The following is a 26,811-nucleotide window of genomic DNA, read 5'->3' as shown; positions in this document are numbered from 1 at the left end:
TCCTTAAACTTTAAAATACAATTTATAATACGAACACATTTTCACATATAACACACTGTTACAAACAGACATAACACACTAACATATTGACCCGATAAATACTCAGTCTAAGAAGATATTGATTCTTCATCTACCATAGTCCAGCACAACTTTCTATTATATTTAAATGGTTTAAATCTAAATCGAATTGTTATTTTGCCTATTTCTCTTTTCTGTCTGGATAACACATAGATGATGGACAATCTATTCCTAGTATTTATGGAATGTCTGTCTCTTACCAACTGAATACTGTTGTGAATAGAACTTGGCCGTTTTAAATGATGTATATTATGAAATACAATAAGCATGTTTTTTTCAATTATCTTGTTGATTTATGACCAACCAAGAGCATTGCGAATGACTACAACAGAAGAACCATATCTCCACCTTAAAACAATCCATGCTGCTTTGTTCTGTGCATTCTGTAGCCTCCTAATTTCACTTGCTGATGCATTTCCCCAGACCACAGAACAGTAGTTCACCTCACTCTCAATTAATGCTTGTGTTATTTGCATAAGAATCTTTCCTGGTAAATATTTAGCTATCCTTCTGACTATGTATGCTGTTTTCATTTTTCTTTTTTGTTTGACATAGATGAGTTATTTGAGATGACCATGATAAGCAGGTGTCTAGCTGCACTCCTAGTAGTTTGGTTTCTGCCACTTCCCACAAAACTTCATTGTATCCCATGCTGTGTTGGCCTTTTCCTAGTGGAACAGACCAACATAACTTTGGTTTTCTTGGTGTTTAAAACAATTTTTTAATGGAAAACCCTCTCCCTGATATTCTCCAAAACTCCTTGTAAAGCTTTCTGTACCTGTTGAACAGATTGTCTTGCTGTATTAATTGTAGTATCATCTGCAAATATAGTAGCTTGAGTTTCAGATAAGGCATAAGGAAGGTCGTTGGTATATATTTAATAAAGAAGTGGCCCAAGGAAGCTGCCTTGCGGTATTCCACAGTTTAAAGCATGAGGGAAAGAAAATTAACCATTGATATACAGTGCCTTGCGAAAGTATTCGGCCCCCTTGAACTTTGCGACCTTTTGCCACATTTCAGGCTTCAAACATAAAGATATAAAACTGTATTTTTTTTTTTTTGTGAAGAATCAACAACAAGTGGGACACAATCATGAAGTGGAACGACATTTATTGGATATTTCAAACTTTTTTAACAAATCAAAATCTGAAAAATTGGGCGTGCAAAATTATTCAGCCCCTTTACTTTTCAGTGCAGCAAACTCTCTCCAGAAGTTCAGTGAGGATCTCTGAATGATCCAATGTTGACCTAAATGACTAATGATGATAAATACAATCCACCTGTGTGTAATCAAGTGCACCTGCACTGTGATAGTCTCAGAGGTCCGTTAAAAGTGCAGAGAGCATCATGAAGAACAAGGAACACACCAGGCAGGTCCGAGATACTGTTGTGAAGAAGTTTAAAGCCGGATTTGGATACAAAAAGATTTCCCAAGCTTTAAACATCCCAAGGAGCACTGTGCAAGCGATAATATTGAAATGGAAGGAGTATCAGACCACTGCAAATCTACCAAGACCTGGCCGTCCCTCTAAACATTCAGCTCAAACAAGGAGAAGAGATGCAGCCAAGAGGCCCATGATCACTCTGGATGAACTGCAGAGATCTACAGCTGAGGTGGGAGACTCTGTCCATAGGACAACAATCAGTCGTATATTGCACAAATCTGGCCTTTATGGAAGAGTGGCAAGAAGAAAGCCATTTCTTAAAGATATCCATAAAAAGTGTCGTTTAAAGTTTGCCACAAGCCACCTGGGAGACACACCAAACATGTGTAAGAAGGTGCTCTGGTCAGATGAAACCAAAATTGAACTTTTTGGCAACAATGAAAAACACAGCTCATCACCCTGAACACACCATCCCCACTGTCAAACATGGTGGTGGCAGCATCATGGTTTGGGCCTGCTTTTCTTCAGCAGGGACAGGGAAGATGGTTAAAATTGATGGGAAGATGGATGGAGCCAAATACAGGACCATTCTGGAAGAAAACCTGATGGAGTCTGCAAAAGACCTGAGACTGGGACGGAGATTTGTCTTCCAACAAGACAATGATCCAAAACATAAAGCAAAATCTACAATGGAATGGTTCAAAAATAAACATATCCAGGTGTTAGAATGGCCAAGTTAAAGTCCAGACCTGAATCCAATCGAGAATCTGTGGAAAGAACTGAAAACTGCTGTTCACAAATGCTCTCCATCCAACCTCACTGAGCTCGAGCTGTTTTTTGCAAGGAGGAATGGGAAAAAATTTCAGTCTCTCGATGTGCAAAACTGATAGAGACATACCCCAAGCGACTTACAGCTGTAATCGCAGCAAAAGGTGGCGCTACAAAGTATTAACTTAAGGGGGCTTTTTCAGTTTTTGATTTGTTAAAAAAGTTTGAAATATCCAAAAAATGTCATTCCACTTCATGATCCCACTTGTTGTTGATTCTTCACAAAAAAATACAGTTTTATATATTTATGTTTGAAGCCTGAAATGTGGCAAAAGGTCGCAAAGTTCAAGGGGGCCGAATACTTTCGCAAGGCACTGTAGGTAGACTGTTTCCTGTCAGTTAGATATGACTGTACCCAATTCAATGCAACCTCCTTAAAACAATAATGCATTAATTTTGTCAAAATAATTTAGTGTTCCACTAAATCAAATGCTGCACTACAAAGTAGACTACATTGTCAAACTTCCAAATTGTCTAGTATGTGTTGTGTAACAGTGGGTTGACTCCTGTAGGCTGTACTGTACAGACAGGGAGCAGCATGCAGGACAGCAGAGTGCCTCTCCTCTCTGTGCAGAGCAGACACTGAGCTGATTTATGGCTAAATTAGGATCTCTATGAATGTACTCACATTATAGGAGTAGAGTAGTGTGCTTCAAAGGCTGCTGTTCAGGCACTTAGACAGAGAGATGTGACACTATACCACTACAGCAGGGCATACTGTAGATATCACAAAAACACACACACGGCTATGCTTGCAGAAACACGCATAAAGTGTAGAGTGTAAATATACAGATGCATATTAGTGGACTCACAGCCGACCATCCCTTTACTCTTGTTTTTCCAAACTGTGGTTGTCTACAGGGACTGCTTCTAAACTAGAGCTTAGAGCAGTTCTCAACAACGGACACGTCTATACACAGCAGCAGGAGAAAGCCCAAAGCATCTTTTATAAGATCCACAATTCTCTTCAGAAGACACAAAGGAACACTGTGACATGATGCAGCTCACACTTCTGAGCCCAGTTCTGAGACAACACAATGTGATAGGCTAGCTGATTGGCTACAGTGGCAGGGCTGACACTCCAGAGTCTCCCATACTGTACTCTGGTCCTGTGAGACTTGACAAATCTTAGTGCAGTGGTCACCAATCGGTCGATCAAACATTTCTGTAAAAAAAGGGTTAGGGTCTCCTACATTCCTACTTCTTTTTTAAAATGTGGTTTGCGCTGTTCGCGGTAGGTACATTTGATTCAGCAGCCCTAGCACCAGGAAGGCAAAGTGTTCCCATATTGTATTATATATTATATAGTATTATATAGGTGCAGTTGATTCAGCAGCCCTAGCACCAGGAAGGCAAAGTGTTCCCATATCGTATTATATATTATATAGTATTATATAGGTGCATTTGATTCAGCAGCACCAGGAAGGCAAAGTGTTCCCATATTGTATTATATAGTATTATATAGGTGCAGTTGATTCAGCAGCACCAGGAAGGCAAAGTGTTCCCATATTGTATTATATATTATATAGTATTATATAGGTGGATTTGATTCAGCAGCACCAGGAAGGCAAAGTGTTCCCATATTGTATTATATAGTATTATATAGGTGCATTTGATTCAGCAGCCCTAGCACCAGGAAGGCAAAGTGTTCCCATATTGCATTATATATTATATAGTATTATATAGGTGGATTTGATTCAGCAGCCCTAGCACCAGGAAGGCAAAGTGTTCCCATATTGAACCATTTCATGTGTCTAAAGGCAGAACTCTGGCTACGAGCAAATCAAATGCAAGGCCTACCGCTGGCCAATCAGATAGCTCAGATCCCGGTGTCTGCACAGTTTCCTCGAGCCATATACTGTGAAAAGAAGCCTCGAAAGCACAGCAAAGTTGATGATAATGTGAGATTTCAAAACTTTTATAACCATGACTAGAGAGAGACTCAACGACTACAGCAAAGAGCTGCTGTTTTTATGAATAAGATCATGTTTAAGTTATTCATTACTGTCAACGCTTTGTTCAACAGTTTTATGAGCCATGAAATGTGCGTTCTCCCTACTAATACTCACACTACAACCAGCACTGCAGCTGCAATGAATGAGTATAGCACAGTGTTTCAATAAGCCTCTGTTATTACTAGAGGCCTGTCTTTAATATCAAGGAGTATTTCACTTTCTCTGGTCATAGGAGTAACATGAATTGGTGCATGAGGCAGAAATAATGCAGTGCGACTTGAGTATTGCCATCAGCTGGAAGACTGTGTCCCCTTTTCTCAGTAGAGGGAGAGCAGAGGGACGGTGAGTCAGGTGAGAGGAGGGAGAGCGGAGGGACGGTGAGTCAGGTGAGAGGAGGGAGAGCGGAGGGACGGTGAGTCAGGTGAGAGGAGGGAGAGCGGAGGGACGGTGTGTCAGGTGAGAGGAGGGAGAGCGGAGGGACGGTGAGTCAGGTGAGAGGAGGGAGAGCGGAGGGACGGTGAGTCAGGTGAGAGGAGGGAGAGCGGAGGGACGGTGAGTCAGGTGAGAGGAGGGAGAGCGGAGGGACGGTGAGTCACGTGAGAGGAGGGAGAGCGGAGGGACGGTGAGTCAGGTGAGAGGAGGGAGAGCGGAGGGACGGTGAGTCAGGTGAGAGGAGGGAGAGCGGAGGGACGGTGTGTCAGGTGAGAGGAGGGAGAGCGGAGGGACGGTGAGTCAGGTGAGAGGAGGGAGAGCGGAGGGACGGTGAGTCAGGTGAGAGGAGGGAGAGCGGAGGGACAGTGAGTCAGGTGAGAGGAGGGAGAGCGGAGGGACGGTGAGTCACGTGAGAGGAGAGAGAGCGGAGGGACGGTGAGTCAGGTGAGAGGAGGGAGAGCAGAGGGACGGTGAGTCAGGTGAGAGGAGGGGCGGTGAGTCAGGTGAGAGGAGGGGCGGTGAGTCAGGAGAGAGGAGGGACGGTGAGTCAGGAGAGAGGAGGGACGGTGAGTCAGGAGAGAGGGACGGTGAGTCAGGAGAGAGGAGGGACGGTGAGTCAGGAGAGAGGAGGGACGGTGAGTCAGGAGAGAGGAGGGACGGTGAGTCAGGAGAGAGGAGGGACGGTGAGTCAGGAGAGAGGAGGGACGGTGAGTCAGGTGAGAGGAGGGACGGTGAGACAGGTGAGCGGAGGGACGGTGAGTCAGGAGAGCGGAGGGACGGTGAGTCAGGTGAGAGGAGGGACGGTGAGTCAGGAGAGAGGAGGGACGGTGAGTCAGGTGAGAGGAGGGACGGTGAGTCAGGAGAGAGGAGGGACGGTGAGTCAGGTGAGCGGAGGGACGGTGAGTCAGGTGAGAGGAGGGACGGTGAGACAGGTGAGCGGAGGGACGGTGAGTCAGGTGAGAGGAGGGACGGTGAGACAGGTGAGCGGAGGGACGGTGAGTCAGGTGAGCGGAGGGACGGTGAGTCAGGTGAGCGGAGGGACGGTGAGTCAGGTGAGCGGAGGGACGGTGAGTCAGGTGAGAGGAGGGACGGTGAGACAGGTGAGAGGAGGGACGGTGAAACAGGTGAGAGGAGGGACGGTGAGTCAGGTGAGAGGGGGACGGTGAGTCAGGAGAGCGGAGGGACGGTGAGTCAGGTGAGAGGAGGGACGGTGAGACAGGTGAGAGGAGGGACGGTGAAACAGGTGAGAGGAGGGACGGTGAGTCAGGTGAGAGGAGGGACGGTGAGTCAGGTGAGAGGAGGCACTGTGAGTCAGGTGAGAGGCAGCCTCACCTCTGCTCCCTCCCTCCCCTCAGACTGACCATCAGATCCAGGCACTCAGTCCAGTAAAACAATATATATTTATATATTATTATGCTCACTCCGCTGTGCCGAGTGAGATTCACAAAGAATCTTACATTCAATTATCTGGCAGAAGCTCTGGTGGACATTCCTGCAGTCAACATGCCAAATGCAAACTGCCTCAAAACTTCAGACATCTGTAGCATGGTGTAGAACAAAACTGCACATGTTAAGAGTGGCCTTACTGTCCCCAGCTCAAGGTGCACCTGTGTAATGATCATGCTGTTTAATCAGCTTCTTGATATGCCACACCTGTCAGGTGGATGGATTATCTTGGCAAGGAGAAATTATCACTAACAGGGATGTAAACATATGTTTTTGTGCGTATGGAAAATGTATTTTATTTCAGCTCATAAAACATGGGACCAACACTTTACATGTTCAGTTTATATTTTTGTTCAGTATAGTTCAAATAAATGCACTTATTTTAATTGCTGATTTACTATTCACCTTACAAGATAAAATCTAAAGCAACATAACTGCATTCCAAAAGGAGGAAAACATAACGGCACTGACCACTCTCACATAACTCTCTCTACCCCCACTAATGTCCTCTCTACTCTCCCCAATCCCCTCCACCTCCCATCTCCTCCATTCCATGTCTATTTTAAATTGTGATGAGCTGACTCCTGGCTGCTACCCTTCATCCCAAAACCATATTCTTTCCCCTTTCCTTTTCCTCATAGGAATGGCTGAACAAACCAGAGGTAACTATTTCTACTGCAGAAGATGTAGGAACCACCAGGCTGATATACCGCAGGCCTCAGAGTCTATAGGCTGAGACTTGTATACACCAGGGTGGAGGGATTTAATAAGGCTGTGACAGGACAACGGCCCACTGAGACAAAGACTCCAGTAGATTCATGTTGAACCTAACACCACAGTACTGTTGAGGTGTCCAAAGCCTTGTAGGTGTTGAAACAACGCTAATGTGCTAGTAGCACACGTATACCCGAGTACACAGTACGCTGAGTACACGTATACCCAGTACACAGAGTACACGTATACCCAGTACACAGAGTACACGTATACCCAGTACACAGAGTACACGTATACCCAGTACACAGAGTACACGTATACCCGAGTACACAGTACACTGAGTACACGTATACCCGAGTACACAGTACACGTATACCCAGTACACGGAGTACACGTATACCCGAGTACACAGTACACGTATACCCAGTACACGGAGTACACGTATACCCGAGTACACGTATACCCAGTACACGAAGTACACGTATACCCGAGTACACAGTACACGTATACCCAGTACACGGAGTACACGTATACCCCAGTACACAGTACACTGAGTAAATGTATACCCAGTACACAGTACATACCACTATTCAATCTGAGAAGGGTTCAGTATGCCCAGAGTTCCGTCAGGAACAGGAATGAGGTATTCAAGGTACTTTTACTAGCCAAGAGAACAGGTGAGACTTCCTGCCACCCCTGCAGTAACTATATCTGGAGTATAGTTGGTGAGCAGGAGGACAGTCTTTATAGATGTGATACAAGTCAACATAAAGCTGTGCAGGTCTCCTCTAGTGCTTCATCTCCCCAGGCCAGCCTTCCGACCTCTCCATAGGCCTTCCAGCAAGTGACAAGTTCAAAGAATCATGTAATGAATAAAATAATTGAATTGGGCTCAGGGATTTTCTTCCTTCACATAGAATTTGAAACGTGGCAGCATTTTTCAGTCGCTTTCTCCCTTCCTTCTATGCAGTGAAAAGAGCGAGATTATACTGTACTGGTTGGTGTTGGTGGCAGGCAGTATGGTGTTCAGGACAGCCTGAACATAGTCAGCAGACACACAGCCTCCTCTGTGCTGCTGAACAGATGTGTTGGCACACAGCATAACATACCTCATACACGTATGATGTAAAAAGATCAAATCATGGAATCAAAACCAGCAAAACTGTATGTGCTGGCAGAGGGACTGACTATAAGGCATCGACCCGCTTCTCTGAATGTGAGGGTTCAATTCTATATTTTAGATGTAATAGAGTCCTACTAAATCTCTACGTCCGGTTGACAGAGGACCTTGAAGATTTCATGGCATCATGGCAGACGGCACACAGGTAATTGTAGAGCGGTCTGTCAGTAAAGAGCACGACCTTCACAAAGCCGTCAGTGATGAAGGTAAACCTAATAACCCATGTGGATCACAAATGAAGCCTGGCTAAACATGATTAAGTGTCACTGAGCTTTGCCTACATGACATGTTAAGAGGGGCAGCTAGATGCCCAGTGAGCCCTAATGGAGGATGTCAGAAAGACAATATGGAGGAGATGATGGACATGAATGGAGAGAGGAGGGGCATGTGGTTCTGATCCTTCTCATGTTGATCTTTGTCTAAAAACAGGGCCAATAATCAATTACCTTGTTTTTTTGCTAGATTTTTGTTTTTAATCAAGCTATTAGTCTAATCCTCTCTCTTTTGGAAGGATATCATTTTCTGCCCACTTCATAAATCTCAACCCTACAGACCTGCTATCTTAATTTGATCACTTTGTCGTCACAGACCATTTTCCTGCGCAGCAGAAAATGCAAAGTGTAGTATATTAAAGATTTTAAAAAGGCCATTAAAGTCAGTCATTTCAACTTAATTTCAGACTTGATTTACCTTTATGAGAAATGTATCAACCCCTACAAAAATATCCACTATTAGAATCCACATAATAATCCACATGTCCTGTTGTTGTAGGATTATTTTCCTGCAGTGAGCAGCACACTGTGATTTAGCACATAGTTCCTAAAAAGGCCACTTGAAACGGGACAGGTGCACACATCAAATGTCACACAGGTGATATGTTGTCATGAACAAGCACACATGCCACTTCATACACACACACACACACACACACATGCCACTTCATACACACACACACACACACACACACACAGCTTCTTCACAGTGTCTAGATAAAACAACAAAAATAGACCTCATAACCTCAATATGTGGCTGTCCACCCACACGACCTTCTGGGTTCGGTTTGCAACCATAAGCACCTTAGAATCCATGAATTTCTACTGTGAGCGAGTAGGCTTCTCCCCTGGACCTGAGGAGTGCTCGCAACAATATGTCTGGGTGGAATTACAGGTCTGGCTCACATCCAGATCCTCCTATGTGTGGGAGGTAGCACCGATGGGAGTGTTAGCGTTTCCATTCCAGCTCTCCATCTAATTAAACATCTTCAACAGAAAGTTAGAAGCAGACAGGAGTGGTGCTAAATAGCAGCAACATCTTTCCTCACCCCCAGGATATATTTAACATGTATACGTCTCTCTAAAGCCCGGATGTATAGGCTATAGCTATTTAATGCATAGCATGAACCCTTCTGAGAACTCATTATTTTCTGCTGAAGAGGGTTGGGTTCGGTCTTTCATCTTGCTTTGGCTAGATTGTGAGGAGTCTGCAGTTCTAGATAAAAGGGACTTGCTATTCTGAACTTAATGATCTTGTAAGGTTATGGGTTATGAAGGTAGGTAAAGGCTTGACCTCTGACATCTTTGTCTTGAATATACAGTGTAGAGCAGCAGAGTGAGTGACATGCAGGCCTACTCTCCACACTCTGTTAAACTTGACTTGGGGTTTAGCATCGTAGCGAGACACATAATAACTCCCACCACTCCACACTTCAGCTTGGCTCAGTAACAGGTGTGTAATCCTATAGCTGAACTTTAATGTACTTTTAAGGTAGTAGGTGCCAGATCAGAGCTATAAGAGTGTGTGTGCCTGTAGCCAGAAATAGGGCCTCTGAAGGGGGGGGGGGATGACTGGATACCGCTGAGACTGTTGGGAAGGGTGCCCTACCGCCATGGGCCTTCTTGAAGCAGGTGCACACACACACACACACCAGATTTGGGCACATAATGTAGGCATTAATACATACAGTTCAGGGTTTCCGATAGCCAGTAATAGGGAGTAATAGTTTTATGCAGGGAGAAGAAAAATTATAATTGCGAAAAAAATGCTTTTATCCTCTTCTGTTAGGAAAGTGTAGCACCGGACATTTCACCGGCAGCATTCATTGATTCATTGATGTAAATACCAGTCGATGTAAATATATTTGACTGGTCATGCTTATCGGTCTACAGGTTCATTTGCAGGTTCATTTAGTGGAATTAAATTGGTGCGTGTATATGTAGGCCTACCTTATTTATCCTACGCGTAAAGCACACAGATACAACATCTGTCAGACAGTGCAAGAGCTGTTGCTACAGCATCTCAAACAGCAAACACAAAGTTAACGGAAGGCAGGCTTCATCAACGCATCACACACCCCTTTGCAATGAGGCAGTATGCATTGAGAAAACATGTACTTTAATGGTTGGAAACCTGAATGTTTTACTACATATTATGAGGCATGTTCTACCTTTGCTACAAAGTAGCCTGCCAAAATCAGACCATATCTGTGGAGGCAATTATGTTATACTATATCAACTTTCTTTCATTGTCTAGTAGCCAAAGGCAAAATCCTAGTCCTATTAGCAACCCATGCTAGTTCTTGCATGTAAGATCTCCCCTCTTTCAACATTTCTAAAGGATATTTTCATCTCTGTCACATGAAATAACTCGTTTTTGACAACTGTAAGCTAAATGTTCTGATATGTTGCATCAGCCTCATTGCTTTTAAAAACAAAATGTGGCCAAGGCCTACTGATTGTATGAATTTGGGATATATTGACCCACAACTGTCCCAGAGTCTGTCTGGAATAGGCTATTTCTTTCTCGACAAGCTGACCAATAGAATAGGTCAACTTTTCTACTATGGGGAGAGTAGATTGACAAAGGCTAGTGATTTTGCTGTTCATTACTCGTCTTGTTGGCTGAGGAAAACTAAATGAACATCTCGCAGCCGACTGCGACCAGGAGACCCATCATTGGCCCAGTGTCGGTCGGGTTAGGGGAGGATTTGGCCGGCAGGGATGTTCTTGTCCCATCGCGCACTAGCAACTCCTGTTGCGGGCCGGGCGCAATGCACGCTGACACGGTCGCCAGGTGTACGGTGTTTCCTCTGACACATTGGCGCGGCTGGCTTCCGGGTTAAGCGGGAATTGTATCAAGAATCTGTGCGGCTTGGTTGATTTGTGTTTTGGAGGACACATGGCTCTCGACCTTCGCCTCTCCCGAGTCCGTAAGGGAGTTGCAGCGATGGGACAAGACTGTAACTACCAATTGGATATAATAACATTGGGAGAAAAAGGGGTAAAAAAAAAAAATGTTTTAAAGATAACTGAAGGACCGTACATCTTTGCATCTCAAAATGCATCTTCTGTTAATATGAATTACCATCATCTAATTGGGATTCCTGTCATTCTGAGAACCGTGGGTGAAAGCCCTAACCAGGTTACACACCCAATGCATATGGGTCCGGTAAATGTCCAGTAAATTAAAATGCTGCCGGTCAAATGCCCAGCGCCACATTTACCTAACGGAAACCCTGATACAGAATGTATACTGACTCAAACATACAACCACCTATACACTTATATGCATTTTAAACACACTGTATATATCTGTTCACGCTCACATAAACAAAACACACCTACACAGTGCTTACTAATGGGAGGTCAGCGGAGGAGGGCACAGTGAGTGCCTAGTCAGTGGGCTATTTTACAGAGGCACCAGAGCAACTACATCTCTGGAACAGCTGCAACTGTCTAATCCATCAGAATGGGTGAGCAGGAGGGAGGACAAAACCCCGTGCTGAGCTGAGGTCCTGATGACGGTGTCCCACCCTCACCACCCTCTGGTAGAGTGTGTGCGTTCACACACACGTAGACAGGGACACACACAGATAAAAGCTGTCCTGCTGTCTACTCCCTCCCTCTCACTGCAGGATACACATGAGCTGGCTGTTCATGGATTCACACACAACAGCATCCTCCCACACTGAACATGACAGACACTCATTTATACCCCGCCAAGGCACTGCCAGAGGGTGGGTGTGTGTGTGTGTGTGTGTGTGTGTGTGTGTGTGTGTGTGTGTGTGTGTGTGTACATGTGTATGTGACAGAGAGAGAAAGAGAGCGAGATCCAAAAAATCTAGAAAGGGTGTTAAAGTAGGCTGCTCCTGCCTTTATGAAAGACCAGACAACTCTGGTGGGACACTGAGATGTGAAAGGTTAGAGGGCAAGCAAACAACAACACAAAAAGAGTTTATGAATCCCCTCAGGAGGCATCAAGAGCACGAAAAAACACACAAAAAAAATTCAGGGTTGGAGACCATTAAACAAACAAACTGTTTAAACAGGCAGAAAGAGAACGAGACACCAAGACAGACAGACAGATAGACACCAAGACAGACAGACACCAAGACAGACAGACAGACAGACAAACAGACAGACAGACACCAAGACAGACAGACAGACAGACACCAAGACAGACAGACACCAAGACAGAAAGCGAGAGAGAGACAGACAGAAAGCGAGAGAGACAGACAGAAAGCGAGAGAGAGAGAGAGAGAGACAGAAAGCGAGAGAGAGAGAGAGAGAGACAGAAAATGAGAGAGAGACAGACAGAAAGCGGGAGAGAGACAGACAGAAAGCGAGAGAGAGACAGACAGAAAGCGAGAGAGAGACAGACAGAAAGTGAGAGAGAGACAGACAGAAAGCGCGAGAGAGACAGACAGAAAGCGCGAGAGAGACAGACAGAAAGCGCGAGAGAGACAGACAGAAAGCGAGAGACAGACAGGCAGGTTGGACACGTGTAAAAGACAGGGTCTGAGGGGGACTAGGTGGCTGAAGGGGCTCTACCAAGAGCCTATAATGGAATTCCCCAGGCTAGCACAGCATGCCATATCCAAAAGCAATAAACAGCATTTTAATTGAACTCTGCAGTGCTGGCTTTAGGAAGAAAGGGAAAAGGAGAGAGAAACTGAAAGAAAAACAACCATCAGCTTGCTGTGCAGTTAGTGGAAAAAACACACAAAGTCAGACTTATTAAGCGGCCACTTGTCCAGAGCAAAAATAATAAGTGCGCCAGCCAGAAGTTTTCAGAAGAGTGATACACAAGCACAACCACAGCTTTAAGGAGAAACAGATCAGTCATGGCTACCACAACAAGAGATCTAACGCTTACCGTGGTACATTGCATCAACCAGGTTTACTGTAGCTCCCGCAACACTGGCTGTCTTACTTTGTTTTGGTATTGTAACAGAAAGTGTCTGGTATTGTCTGGTATTGTATGTTTTGGTCTTGTACAGTAAATTCCATCACCAAGCTCTATCAAATCACTTCTCCAACCCCCACACAACATGTCATGTCACAAGGCTGGTCTGTCTTTCAAAAGTCAATTGACATGCACAGCCCACCACAGGCTCGTCTCTCCCTCTCAGTACTCCAAGTCCCAGAGAGAGGTCTCCTGCAGCGAGTCAAACCAAGCTAGACTGGGCAGGGTTAAGCTAGACAGGGCGAGCAGACGGTTTCAGTGTCTACAAGGTGAACCTGTCAGTGATAGACTTGGAAGGCTATTCTCCTCACCACATAGCGTATGTGAAAACACACACTCCTTCAAAACACACACACACATAGCCCCCTGTCACATTGTACAAGGTCAGCTCTTCATCGGTCATGGGGACACCAGACTGGGTAATCTCTCCTCCTCCATCTCCTCCTATCCTTCTATTCTCCATTCTTACAAGGGCAGCTCTGAGCACCTCATATTTTAAACTTGATGACGGTCTCTCTCAATCTCTCTCCCGCTCGCTCTCCCTGTCTCTCTCCCCGTCTCTCAAGGATCAGATCAGTGACTTAAGGCCCATGTAAATCCATCTATTCTGTAAAACTGAGGAGTGAACCAGACTCTATAGGCACAGTCCTCAGGAGTCAGCCTGGTACACAAGCAAAGGTGGTATGACGGACAGACGGTAGTTAATAAATTGCATTTAATCATGACAGCGTTAAACCTATTAGAGAGAGAGAGGGTGATGGAGGGAGGAGAGAGACAGAGGAGGAGAGAGAGGGGAGGAGAGAGGGGGGAGGAGAGAGACAGAGGAGGAGAGAGAGGGGAGGAGAGAGAGGGGAGGAGAGAGAGAGGAGGAGAGAGAGGGGGAGGAGAGAGAGGGGGAGGAGAGAGGGTGATGGAGGGAGGAGAGAGAGAGGAGGAGAGAGAGAGGAGGAGAGAGAGGGGAGGAGAGAGGGTGATGGAGGGAGGAGAGAGAGAGGAGGAGAGAGAGGGGAGGAGAGAGGGTGATGGAGGAGAGAGACAAGAGGAGGAGAGAGGGGGAGGAGAGAGGGGGAGGAGAGAGACAGAGGAGAGAGGGGGAGGAGGAGAGAGAGGGTGATGGAGGGAGGAGAGAGACAGAGGAGGAGAGAGGGGGAGGAGAGAGAGGGGAGGAGAGAGACAGAGGAGGAGAGAGAGGGGAGGAGAGAGAGGGTGATGGAGGGAGGAGAGAGACAGAGGAGGAGAGAGGGGGAGGAGAGAGAGGGGAGGAGAGAGAGGGTGATGGAGGGAGGAGAGAGACAGAGGAGGAGAGAGGGGGAGGAGAGAGAGGGAGGAGAGAGAGGGTGATGGAGGGAGGAGAGAGACAGAGGAGGAGAGAGGGGGAGGAGAGGGGGAGGAGAGAGACAGAGGAGGAGAGGGGGGGAGGAGAGAGAGGGTGAGGAGGGAGAGAGAGACAGAGGAGGAGAGAGGGGGAGGAGAGGGGGGAGGAGAGAGAGGGAGGAGAGAGACAGAGGAGGAGAGAGGGGGGGAGGAGAGAGGGGGGAGGAGAGAGACAGAGGAGAGAGACAGAGGAGGAGAGAGGGGGAGGAGAGAGACAGAGGAGGAGAGAGGGGGAGGAGAGAGGGGGAGGAGGAGGAGAGAGACAGAGGAGGAGAGAGGGGGAGGAGAGAGACAGAGGAGGAGAGAGGGGGGAGGAGAGAGACAGAGGAGGAGAGAGGGGGGAGGAGAGAGACAGGGAAGGAGAGACAGAGGAGGAGAGAGGGGGGAGGCGTCTATCAAACATGTTCGTCGCCAGTCAACTCCAAGATATAAGAAAATGATTAAGAGGGATTTAATGTCATACGCCAAGCGGGGAAAACGCACACCTGCCAGCGGGAGAATTATGTTATTACACCTTCCTCTCTCTCACGCTCTCTCACTCTCTTTCTCCTACTCTTTCTGTCTATCCCACTATCATATAGTCTCCATTTCTCAGATCAGGGTTTCATAACAATGTTCACCACAGGACTGAACAGGGTTGATAGAACTGTGATTAAAAACAGACCTGCTGAAGTGCCTGTCTACTGCATCTTTCAACGCAGTCGTTTCTGGCTCTACTGTTGTTCAAACAGTCTGCTTCTTGGAGGACGCACAGATCTCAGAGCCAAAACCTTTAAACACTGGCCCCTCCAGTCCACTGCACCCATCACTGTACTTACCCTGGCACTTCCCGCCGTTAGTGGGGTCGCCATGGTAACCAGGCATGCAGGTCTGGCACTGCGGTCCGGTGGTCAAGTTCCTGCACTGCTCACAAGCACTGCCGTTCACACACGTACTGTGGCCGTTACACTGACAAGCTGGGGAAGAGGGAGGGAGAGAGAATCAAGAGGGTTTGGGTGCATAGCTTTACGTGTGAGGAGGGTTTGGGTGTATAGCTTTAAGTGTGAGGAGGGTTTGGGTGTATAGCTTTACGTGTGAGGAGGGTTTGGGTGTATAGCTTTAAGTGTGAGGAGGGTTTGGGTGTATAGCTTTAAGTGTGAGGAGGGTTTGGGTGTATAGCTTTAAGTGTGAGGAGGGTTTGGGTGTATAGCTTTACGTGTGAGGAGGGGATGTATAGCTTTAAGTGTGAGGAGGGGATGTATAGCTTTAAGTGTGAAGAGGGGATGTATAGCTTTAAGTGTGAGGAGGGGATGTATAGCTTTAAGTGTGAGGAGGGGATGTATAGCTTTAAGTGTGAGGAGGGGATGTATAGCTTTAAGTGTGAGGAGGGGATGTATAGCTTTAAGTGTGAGGAGGGGATGTATAGCTTTAAGTGTGAGGAGGGGATGTATAGCTTTAAGTGTGAGGAGGGGATGTATAGCTTTAAGTGTGAGGAGGGGATGTATAGCTTTAAGTGTGAAGAGGGGATGTATAGCTTTAAGTGTGAGGAGGGGATGTATAGCTTTAAGTGTGAGGAGGGGATGTATAGCTTTAAGTGTGAGGAGGGGATGTATAGCTTTAAGTGTGAGGAGGGGATGTATAGCTTTAAGTGTGAGGAGGGGATGTATAGCTTTAAGTGTGAGGAGGGGATGTATAGCTTTAAGTGTGAGGAGGGGATGTATAGCTTTAAGTGTGAGGAGGGGATGTATAGCTTTAAGTGTGAGGAGGGGATGTATAGCTTTAAGTGTGAGGAGGGGATGTATTGCTTTAAGTGTGAAGAGGGGATGTATAGCTTTAAGTGTGAAGAGGGGATGTATAGCTTTAAGTGTGAGGAGGGGATGTATAGCTTTAAGTGTGAGGAGGGGATGTATAGCTTTAAGTGTGAGGAGGGGATGTATAGCTTTAAGTGTGAGGAGGGGATGTATAGCTTTAAGTGTGAGGAGGGGATGTATAGCTTTAAGTGTGAGGAGGGGATGTATAGCTTTAAGTGTGAGGAGGAGGTGTATAGCTTTAAGTGTGAGGAGGGGATGTATAGCTTTAAGTGTGAGGAGGGGATGTATTGCTTTAAGTGTGAAGAGGGGATGTATAGCTTTAAGTGTGAGGAGGGTTTGGATGTATAGCTTTAAGTGTGAGGAGGGGATGTATAGCTTTAAGTGTGAAGAGGGGATGTATAGCTTTAAGTGTGAGGAGGGGATGTATAGCTTTAAGTGTGAGGAGGGGATGTATAGCTTTAAGTGTGAGGAGGGTTTGGATGTATAGCTTTAAGTGTGAGGAGGGTTTGGATGTATAGCTTTAAGTGTGAGGAGGGGATGTATAGCTTTAAGTGTGAGGAGGGGATGTATAGCTTTAAGTGTGAGGAGGGGATGTATAGCTTTAAGTGTGAGGAGGGGATGTATAGCTTTAAGTGTGAGGAGGGGATGTATAGCTTTAAGTGTGAGGAGGGGATGTATTGCTTTAAGTGTGAGGAGGGGATGTATAGCTTTAAGTGTGAAGGCAGGGGATGGAATACAAATGTGTTTTTGTGCATTTATGGTTGTATTGATGTGCTACATGACGTGGCTCTGTCTGTCTGCGTGTCTGTTGACTCACCAGGGCAGTGGATGTAGGCCCAGTCAAACCCTTTATCTCTGGGGCACAGACCAGGCTCCAGTACCATGTCTCTGTCCCTCTCCCTGTCTCTGGGCTGTCTGGAGGGGCTTTTCATGGGCCCGCGGTATGACCCCTCCATACACTGGCCCTTCCCTGTGTTAGTGGGGTCTCCACACCAGCCACACTCTGCCTGATCCAAACACTGGCCACACGTCCTCAGGCCCGAGCAGTTCTGGGCTACAAGAGAAAGAGAGACCGAGACAGACAGAGCAAGAGAGAGAGAGAGATTATTCAGACACAGAAAAGTCCCTAATAGAATACTTGTCTGATCTTGATAATATTCTCCCGTAGTATAAATAACCACTGTTACATCCATCCACCACATAAATAAATTAGACATGTTACTCATTACTTTATTCCTTCTGTTGGCATTGGGGGGCTATACTCTTTAATACGTTCTTCGACAGCCACTGACTCTTACTGTAATAGCCAGAGGGTTCATTATTTAATGGATTAGAGGTTGGGTATAAATGTATTGGTTTTCATTATTATTCCCACCTTTAGGACAGTGGTTATTGTCTGAGCCAAGTTTTCAAGGCTTGAGTTGGAGATAACAACATTGAAGTTGATAAAAGTATAGTTTATTATGGTGCTGTAAGCCCTTGTTACATACAGTGCAAGTGTCACGTCTGGAGGAAACCTGGCACCATCCCTACGGTGAAGCATGGTGGTGGCAGAACTATAATAAACTACTATACTGTGGGGATGTTTTTCAGCGGCAGGGACTGAGAGACTAGTCAGGGATGAGGGAAAGATGAACGGAGCAAAGTACAGAGATCCTTGATAAAAACCTGCTCCAGAGAGCTCAGGACCTGAGACCTAGGTGAAGGTTCACATACCAACAGGACAACAACCGTATGCACACAACCAAGACAACACAGGAGTGGCTTCGGGACAAGTCTCTGAATGTCCTTGAGTGGCCCAGCCAGAGTCCAGACTTGAACCCGATCAAACATCTCTGGAGAGACCTGAGAATAGCTGTGCAGCGATACTCCCCATCCAACCTGACAGAGCTTGAGAGGATCTGCAGAGAAGAATGGGAGAAACTCCCCAAATACAGGTGTACCAAGCTTGTAGCGTCATACCCAAGATGACTCAAGGCTGTAAGTGCTGCCAAAGGTGCTTCAACAAAGTACTAAGGGTCTGAATACTTTTGTAAATGTGATTTTTCAAACATTTCTAAAAAATAAAAATAAACTGTTTTCGCTTTGTCATTATGGGGTATTGTGAATTGAATACATTTTATAATAAGCCTGTAACATAACAAAATGTGGAAAAGGGGAAGTGGTCTGAATACTTTCCGAATGCACTACACTCTCTTCACATCATCGATTGAAAGCTGGACTCTGACTCAGGATTCCAACCAAAGAGCGACATTTTGCAAACATTTAGGAAACGTGCCCTTGGTTATGTCTATCAGAGAAGGGAGAGGGCTGCAGGTGGCAGCCATGTTGGAACCTGTCGTGGTTGGCTGACGAGTACAGCCCCTAGGCCAAGGGAGAGGGCTGCGGGTGGCAGCCATGTTGGAACCTGTCGTGGTTGGCTGACGAGTACAGCCCCTAGGCCAAGGGAGAGGGCTGCAGGTGGCAGCCATGTTGGAACCTGTCGTGGTTGGCTGACGAGTACAGCCCCTAGGCCAAGGGAGAGGGCTGCGGGTGGCAGCCATGTTGGAACCTGTCGTGGTTGGCTGACGAGTACAGCCCCTAGGCCAAGGGAGAGGGCTGCTGGTGGCAGCCATGTTGGAACCTGTCGTGGTTGGCTGACGAGTACAGCCCCTAGGCCAAGGGAGAGGGCTGCGGGTGGCAGCCATGTTGGAACATGTCGTGGTTGGCTGACGAGTACAGCCCCTAGGCCAAGGGAGAGGGCTGCGGGTGGCAGCCATGTTGGAACCTGTCGTGGTTGGCTGACGAGTACAGCCCCTAGGCCAAGGGAGAGGGCTGCGGGTGGCAGCCATGTTGGAACCTGTCGTGGTTGGCTGACGAGTACAGCCCCTAGGCCAAGGGAGAGGGCTGCGGGTGGCAGCCATGTTGGAACCTGTCGTGGTTGGCTGACGAGTACAGCCCCTAGGCCAAGGGAGAGGGCTGCTGGTGGCAGCCATGTTGGAACCTGTCGTGGTTGGCTGACGAGTACAGCCCCTAGGCCAAGGGAGAGGGCTGCGGGTGGCAGCCATGTTGGAACATGTCGTGGTTGGCTGACGAGTACAGCCCCTAGGCCAAGGGAGAGGGCTGCGGGTGGCAGCCATGTTGGAACCTGTCGTGGTTGGCTGACGAGTACAGCCCCTAGGCCAAGGGAGAGGGCTGCGGGTGGCAGCCATGTTGGAACCTGTCGTGGTCGGCTGACGAGTACAGCCCCTAGGCCAAGGGAGAGGGCTGTGGGTGGCAGACATGTTGGAACCTGTCGTGGTCGGCTGACGAGTACAGCCCCTAGGCCAAGGGAGAGGGCTGCGGGTGGCAGCCATGTTGGAACCTGTCGTGGTTGGCTGACGAGTACAGCCCCTAGGCCAAGGGAGAGGGCTGCAGGTGGCAGCCATGTTGGAACCTGTCGTGGTTGGCTGACGAGTACAGCCCCTAGGCCAAGGGAGAGGTGAATATCTGTTCATACAACAGACCCAACGTTTAGACAACAAAACACGTAATGTCTTTGATAAAGCCCCCCAGGACCAAACAACTTCTATCGGCGTGATATATTTACTGAATATTAACATGTGCAACATCGGCAATTTAATCAGAAAGTAAGGATGTTCTTTCAGTTTAGAGGATAAAGTTAGCTCAAAAAGCCCCAATGGAGGTGCACTTTCTTTCCATATAAGCTTTCATGTATTGTATGTCAACCTTGCTTTCAAATACATTTCTGACACATACAGTGGGGAGAACAAGTATTTGATACACTGCCGATTTTGCAGGTTTTCCTACTTACAAAGCATCTAGAGGTCTGTAATTTTTTATCATAGGTACACTTCAACTGTGAGAGACAGAATCTAAAGCAAAAATCCAGATAATCACATTGTATGATTTTTAATTAATTAATTTGCATTTTATTGCATGACATAAGTATTTGATACATCAGAAAAGCAGAACTTAATTTTTGGTACAGACACCTTTGTTTGCAATTACAGAGATCAAACGTTTCCTGTAGTTCTTGACCAGATTTGCACACACTGCAGCAGGGATTTTGGCCCACTCCTCCATACAGACCTTCTCCAGATATGTCTTTATTTTTTTCTTTATTCTACATTGTAGAATAATAGTGAAGACATCAAAACTATGAAATAACACATATGGAATCATGTAGTGACCAAAAAAGTGGTATATAAATCAAAATATATTTTATATTTGAGATTCTTCAAAGTAGCCACCCTTTGCCTTGATGACAGCTTTGTACACTCTTGGCATTCTCTCAACCAGCTTCAAGAGGTAGTCACCTGGAATGCTTTTCAATTAACAGGTGTGCCTTGTTAAAAGTTAATTTGTGGAATTTCTTTCCTTCTTAATGCGTTTGAGCCAATCAATTTTGTTGTGACAATGTAGGGGTGGTATACAGAAGATATCCTAAATCCATATTATGGCAAGAACAGCTCAAATAAGCAAAGAGAAACGACAGTCCATCATTACTTTAAGACATGAAGGTCAGCCAATACGGAACATTTCAAGAACTTTGAAAGTTTCTTCAAGTGCAGTCACAAAAAACATCAAGCGCAATGATGAAACTGGCTCTCATGAGGACCTCCACAGGAAAGGAAGAGACAAAGTCTTGTTCATTTTGTTGAGGCCACAACCAGTTGACTTGTTTAACTACTCCATGATGGCCAAACCTGAGTCAAGCATTTACATTTATATTGTATTACTTTTATACAGTATAAGCAGGCTATCAATATAGAATCACAAACAAAAATAAACAAATCAAAATATATTTTATAACACTTTTTGAGTTACTACATGATTCCATGTGTGTTATGTCATAGTTTTGATGTCTTCATTATTATTCTACAATGTAGAAAATAGTAAAAATAAAGAAAACCCTTTGAATGAGGTGTCCAAACTTTGACTGGTACTGTATGTTATAATATGTCTTTTGTTGCCTGGATTGGCGTCCCCCGTGATTTTACCCATGTGTGTATCTACAGACATTTAGTTAGTGACTCTGACAAACATAGAATCTTGACTGCCTGTCCTTGACGAAGCAGAGTTGGGACTAATACACTTCTAACTTCCTTGTCAACGTTTCATTCTTCTTGAGGACATATCCAGTGGAAAAAGTGCTTTGTGTTGCTTTAACTTTCCAGTGGCTTGACCTTTTCTTTCCTAAATAAATGGAATTCCATAAATGTCGTCTCTATTGAGGATACATTGGTATTCATAAAATGCTTCTGACATTTAAACGAAAGCTTTAGTGGGAAATTAGAAAATACATATTTTACAGCATTCAACGCTTACAAAGAATATCTCCATCCATAATTTCCTTGAATGGATTCAGAAGCCGAGGTAAGCTTGGTGGGCTAGTTCAATTGGTTTTCATTCAGAGCGTGTGTGAAGTTGGACTGGTCGATTGAACTTTTATGAATAGTTTTATTATTTTCCTTCTTTGAACTTGTTGTCGAGCGTAACAGGAAATAATGTGATTGTGATTCAATATTGATAGCCTGCTTATACTGTGTAACAATAATACAATGTAAATGTAAATGATTGACTCAGGTTTGGCCTTCGTGGAGTAGTTAAACAAGTCAACTGGTTGTGAGCTCCACAATATGAACAAATAGCTTTGAAACACAACTGAAGCAGGACACACAAGTTAACTCAAAAATAACCCCTATGAGACCAAAAGGTATGAGGGAGTTATCCAAGATGTTCCTTTCTATTGTCATGTGAGTTTTCCTGGATGAACGGTAGAATTCACATTTTTGCCAGGAGATATGGTTTTGATCCATTCCCATTTCCACAAGCCACAGATGTGTTCAGCTGAACTTTTCTCCCCAAAATATGTGTTTCCGAGTCTGTCCCTGTTGCATTATTCAACCATGCTGCTGATTCATTTCTAGGTTCTCGTCTGTTTCTCCAACTACAATCTTGTGATTCATAATTAGAAAACAGAAGCTCTCCTCTCACCCGGCCTCAGAGAAGCAGTAGTGTTTACACGAGGTGGAAATATTGTCTTCCTAAGCGCCAACACTTTTTTAGGCTTTCTCAAAAGGGCTCTTGTAGTTGGTTTCAAGTTCAAGCAAAAGTGCACCTCCAAGTAGCAAGAATCAAAAAGCAGAATCGCTCATTTCAAAAAGCATGAAGCTAGTTTTATGCATCCCAGAGATGATAGTTCAATAAGCAATCATATACACAACACTCTTTCACCATTCTGACTCCCATCTTCTTTATATTTCAGGAGGTTCATACCCTGTCTTTTTCCACGCGTATTGAGAACACTTTAAATGAAACATAACCCAGCCCAACCTCTGTCGATCACATAACAGAAGCCTAAAACACCTACAAATATATTGTTTTCTCAAACGATGCTGGGATTGTCTTAAGAACAGCTCGCCTTTAAAGAACTAAGCTAATGACTTGTATCCTTCTCAATGACAGATCTGTAGCATCTGTATGGAGACAAATGATCTGATCTATGCAGAAACAGAGAGCTTCTTTTTATTTCTGGTCCTGGGTGGTCAGCCGTTGAAGTGTCCTGCTGTAAGGAATGCTTTGGGTATTTTCAAGTCTTTCAGTCGCGCACCTGATTCCCTTTATATTCAAGCTGGTCTGTAGCGCCCTGTGTGAGCTCAAAGCACACGGGGACGATGGTTGATTGCTTAACGAACATATGCAGATGTTGGTCAGGTTAATGCTGCTGGACATTCGGGAGGTGTTCCAGGCAGATGGATGGTGAATCACTCTGAGATGTAAAGAACTGGGCACTGCCCTCATTCGACGCCAAAGTGCCTTTGTGTGTGCGTGCGAGAGCGTGTGTAGGAGGGTAAGCTGAACCTAACTAAGGAGAACAGGGGCCTGGCTGAGTTCTAATTACCTGCTGAAATGTGACCTTAACGGGGAGAAAGCCCATTTCCAGGAACAGCAGCAGAATCACATTGTGTTCAGGGAGACATTCTTTCAGGAGTACAGCCAGATTGGAGTTGCTGACCTCCCCCGGCCTTTCCAGATAAATACATCCTGTGGCTAGTACGCCAAATAGTGAATCTTGTTTCCTGTTTCTCGCAATATCCCCTCCAAACCAAAACACAAGAAATCATCTATCTAAAAAAAGAGACAGAAAGTTACTGTGGATAGAGAAAAGGCAAAGTTGATGGGAAAACGTTGGAAATGATTTTCAGCTGAAGAGAACAGGCAAAGACCCACACTATCCTGCAGCTCATTGGTAATGGAGTCCAATAACAATAGACGTTTGTATATTTGCTGTCCCCCTACAAAAACCTGCAACATACTAAACTTGATCAAATAATCCTAGGGCGAACCATGACATTTCTTTAAATTAACATCAGCACAATGCCGCACTGTGTTTGGCTGTAACAGTACATTTATTTATCTCCACGTTCTGAAGTACAAAAGCATGATATGGCCTTAGTGTACACAACGACGCTACAACCCATTTACATGCTGATTGGCCCCATATCGTCAGGCTTCCGAGAGTTGCATTACTCTGGAGGACAATAAAAACAATAGAACAATTTGCCTAATTTCATTCCCCAAATCTCAGAACCGACATGTAGAGTGTTAAGTGTGAGAAATGTCAGGCCATAAAATGAATACTGTACAAGCACACTGACCATGATACAGTAGCTGAACGGTAATGACTTCAGAATCCCCTGGTGATGACACGGAGTACAACAATGACATGCACTGTGAATACTGTCGCTGACGTGGTATAATATATTGTGACCATGACGAAACGTGGTGAAACCTCTACCCCCCATCTGTTTAATTGCTCACATGATGAAAAGTGGTAAAAACAGAGTCCTCAGACCGCAAGTTACTTGTTGCATTTGACTACAAGAACAGACACACAAAAAGTTACTATTGGTACCAACATCTGCTTGACATGACTTCTCAAAATAGCAATTGTGTAAAACACATACTGTTAATCTCGTAACAAAGTCTGGGGATTTTCGGACATAAAAGGATCTATATATATATATATATATATATATATATCATGAGAAAGTTAAAATCCCAGAACCAATCGAACATCTGAGACCTTTAACGGAGGGCTTTTAGCTCAAAGAAAACACAAACTGGAAAACATGTATTTTTCATTTGAGTTGGATAAGCATCGCTACGTTATTGATTTTCCCATAGTACCCACGGCAGTACCTACAGCGCATACACCTAGGAGTCTAGGGAAGTGGAAGCACCTGCTGACTGTGGAGCATAACGAGCCCACAAACATCTGATCTCTCGGAGCTACATTAACCCTGAAGGATTCACTACTAACAAACAGGAACTCAGCTCAATATGGAATGGGACAGAGAGAGACACAGAGAGACCAAGAGAAAGACAAAGAGAGAGCGCGAGAAGAGAGCGCGAGAGAGCGAGCCCGAGAGAGAGGTATAAGGTGCTGAAATAAACAATTCAATCCATCAACCTATCAATTCTACTCTGAAAGGTTTTCTACCAACAGCATTATTGTTGACCAGAGTAATGCTGTCACTTGCATTAGTGTCAATAGTAGTGGTACGATGACAAGAATTTGTTTAGTGATTGTTTGCACATCCAGTATTCCTTTGGGAGGTTGTATTGAAAACACAGTGGATGCTGGACAGTTTGACTCATCCAGTATGACCGGTATACTCACAGGCGCAGTCTCCAGTCTGCCACTCCAGACACTGTCCGTAGGGGAAGGAGATGACGTAGGCGTTGGAGTCCACACAGCGCTGGGTGCTGCTGCACCACATACACTCCATGGCCTGGCTGGTGCAGTTGGCACAGGTGGTGCGCAGGGAGCAGGGCGTCTTACACGGACGGGCACTCTGGTTGGGGCTCACTGTAGACAGGAGAAAATAAGGTAACATTTACATCACGTCTGTCCAGTGCACAGCCTGAAAGTAGTGCTGAAAATCAATGGCAGTGTTTAAAGCAGACATTTCCTCTCTACCTTGGACGGAGTATTTTTTTACAGCAAGTACTCACATAACCATTCATTAAATAAGTCATTTAACTCAAGAGTAGACGGTAACCAAGAGTAATTTCCTCCCTCAGTCTACCTCCATCATTTGAGCTGAGTTAGGACAGGCAAGTTATTTCAGAGTGGGAGACACCCCCGCGAGAGAGGAAGCAGAACGGTAATGAGAAACTGCAGGGTGTCTTTGGTTACCCATTCCCCCTCTACTCTGTCTGTACAAAGCGGAGCTATGGGAGGGATGTCGGCCAAAACCGAACACTTAAGGATTCATTTGCTTGGGCTCCCCAGCTATTCTGGGCTCTTAAAATCAGTTCTAGAATAGTTCAGTGGGGCTAAAAGCAGACAGGAAAAAGACCGTGAGTCAGATGAGCCTGTTGATTCCAGTTTCCTTGCATGTGTGTTTGTGTGAGTAGGACAGGTCGGTCACTGAGGGGCAATGATGGGGAGGAAGGTCAGCTACTGTCAAACAGTCCGGGCTGTGATCTTCTCCAGTTGTACCACTACTCTTCCTAAAACAATACAGTATCTCTCCGCATACGATCTGTCCCCTTTTAAATTCACTAGACTAGTGAATTCTGCCCCTTGTCACTGATGATGGCAACACAGCGGGTTTCTGGATGTAAACTTTTCTTTGCCACTAACGGATCTCTAATTCAATAGTGTCTGATTGAGCTTTAGAATGATCACATACTAGCAACTGCTGAATGGATCAATCACATGTTCAAGGGAGGCTTCTTAGAATTCACAAGGGTTGCAGGTGTCTTTGAGAATTAGTCTGTATTTAGTCTTCATTGTTCAAATCATCCCCACCTCAATTATTCTCCAGCTCTCCTTCCCTCTACCTCCCTCCCTCTCTCTCCCAGTCCCTCTCTCACCAACTGGTTTTTCACAGATGAGTCCATCGGTGGTGGCGGTGCAGGGGTTGGCCTTGAGCCCTGCCACCTCTGCCCTCTCCAGGTAGGCACAGAAGCCTGAGTCGCTGGGCTCTCCAGTCAGCCACTGCAGAGAGGAGTTGGTGAAGGGAGACATGTCCTCCCAGCCCCAGTATGAGATGTTGATCTTTCTCAGGCCCACCCACGGAGCTATCTTCTACAGGACAAAGAGAAGGGAGAAAAAGAGGTAGAGAGAGGGAGAAAAAGAGGTAGAGAGAGAGAAAAAGAGGGAGAGAGAGGGAGAAAAGGAGGTAGAGAGAGGGAGAAAAAGAGGTAGAGAGAGGGAGAAAAAGAGGTAGAGAGAGGGAGAAAAAGAGGTAGAGAGTGAGAAAAAGAGAAAGACGAGAAGGAGATGGGGAGAGAAAGAAGAAAGAGAGAGAGAGGTTAAGGATGGAGAGCGAGGGAGAAAAAGAGAAAGACGAGAAGGAGATGGGGAGAGAAAGAAGAAAGAGAGAGAGAGA

General features: G+C 45.6%; 1 protein-coding gene across 4 annotated transcripts in view; it reads right to left on the bottom strand.

The window, feature by feature from the left end:
- Positions 1-26,811, bottom strand: part of LOC115135025 (attractin-like protein 1) — a 326,923-nt gene that overhangs the window by 205,954 nt on the left and 94,158 nt on the right. For all 4 annotated transcript variants that reach the window (XM_029669218.2, XM_029669216.2, XM_029669215.2 and 1 more), the window contains 4 exons: positions 26,294-26,507; positions 25,092-25,280; positions 17,241-17,477; positions 15,452-15,589 (listed from right to left, as the gene is read on the bottom strand). In XM_029669218.2, the coding sequence (XP_029525078.1) occupies positions 15,452-15,589; positions 17,241-17,477; positions 25,092-25,280; positions 26,294-26,507 (778 nt within the window). The remainder of the gene's footprint in view (positions 1-15,451; positions 15,590-17,240; positions 17,478-25,091; positions 25,281-26,293; positions 26,508-26,811) is intronic.

Source organism: Oncorhynchus nerka, linkage group LG10 (assembly GCF_034236695.1).
Source record: "Oncorhynchus nerka isolate Pitt River linkage group LG10, Oner_Uvic_2.0, whole genome shotgun sequence".
Classification (NCBI taxonomy): domain Eukaryota; kingdom Metazoa; phylum Chordata; class Actinopteri; order Salmoniformes; family Salmonidae; genus Oncorhynchus; species Oncorhynchus nerka.
The sequence above is the reverse complement of the archived record's forward strand: the minus strand, read 5'-3'. Positions and strand labels throughout refer to the sequence as shown.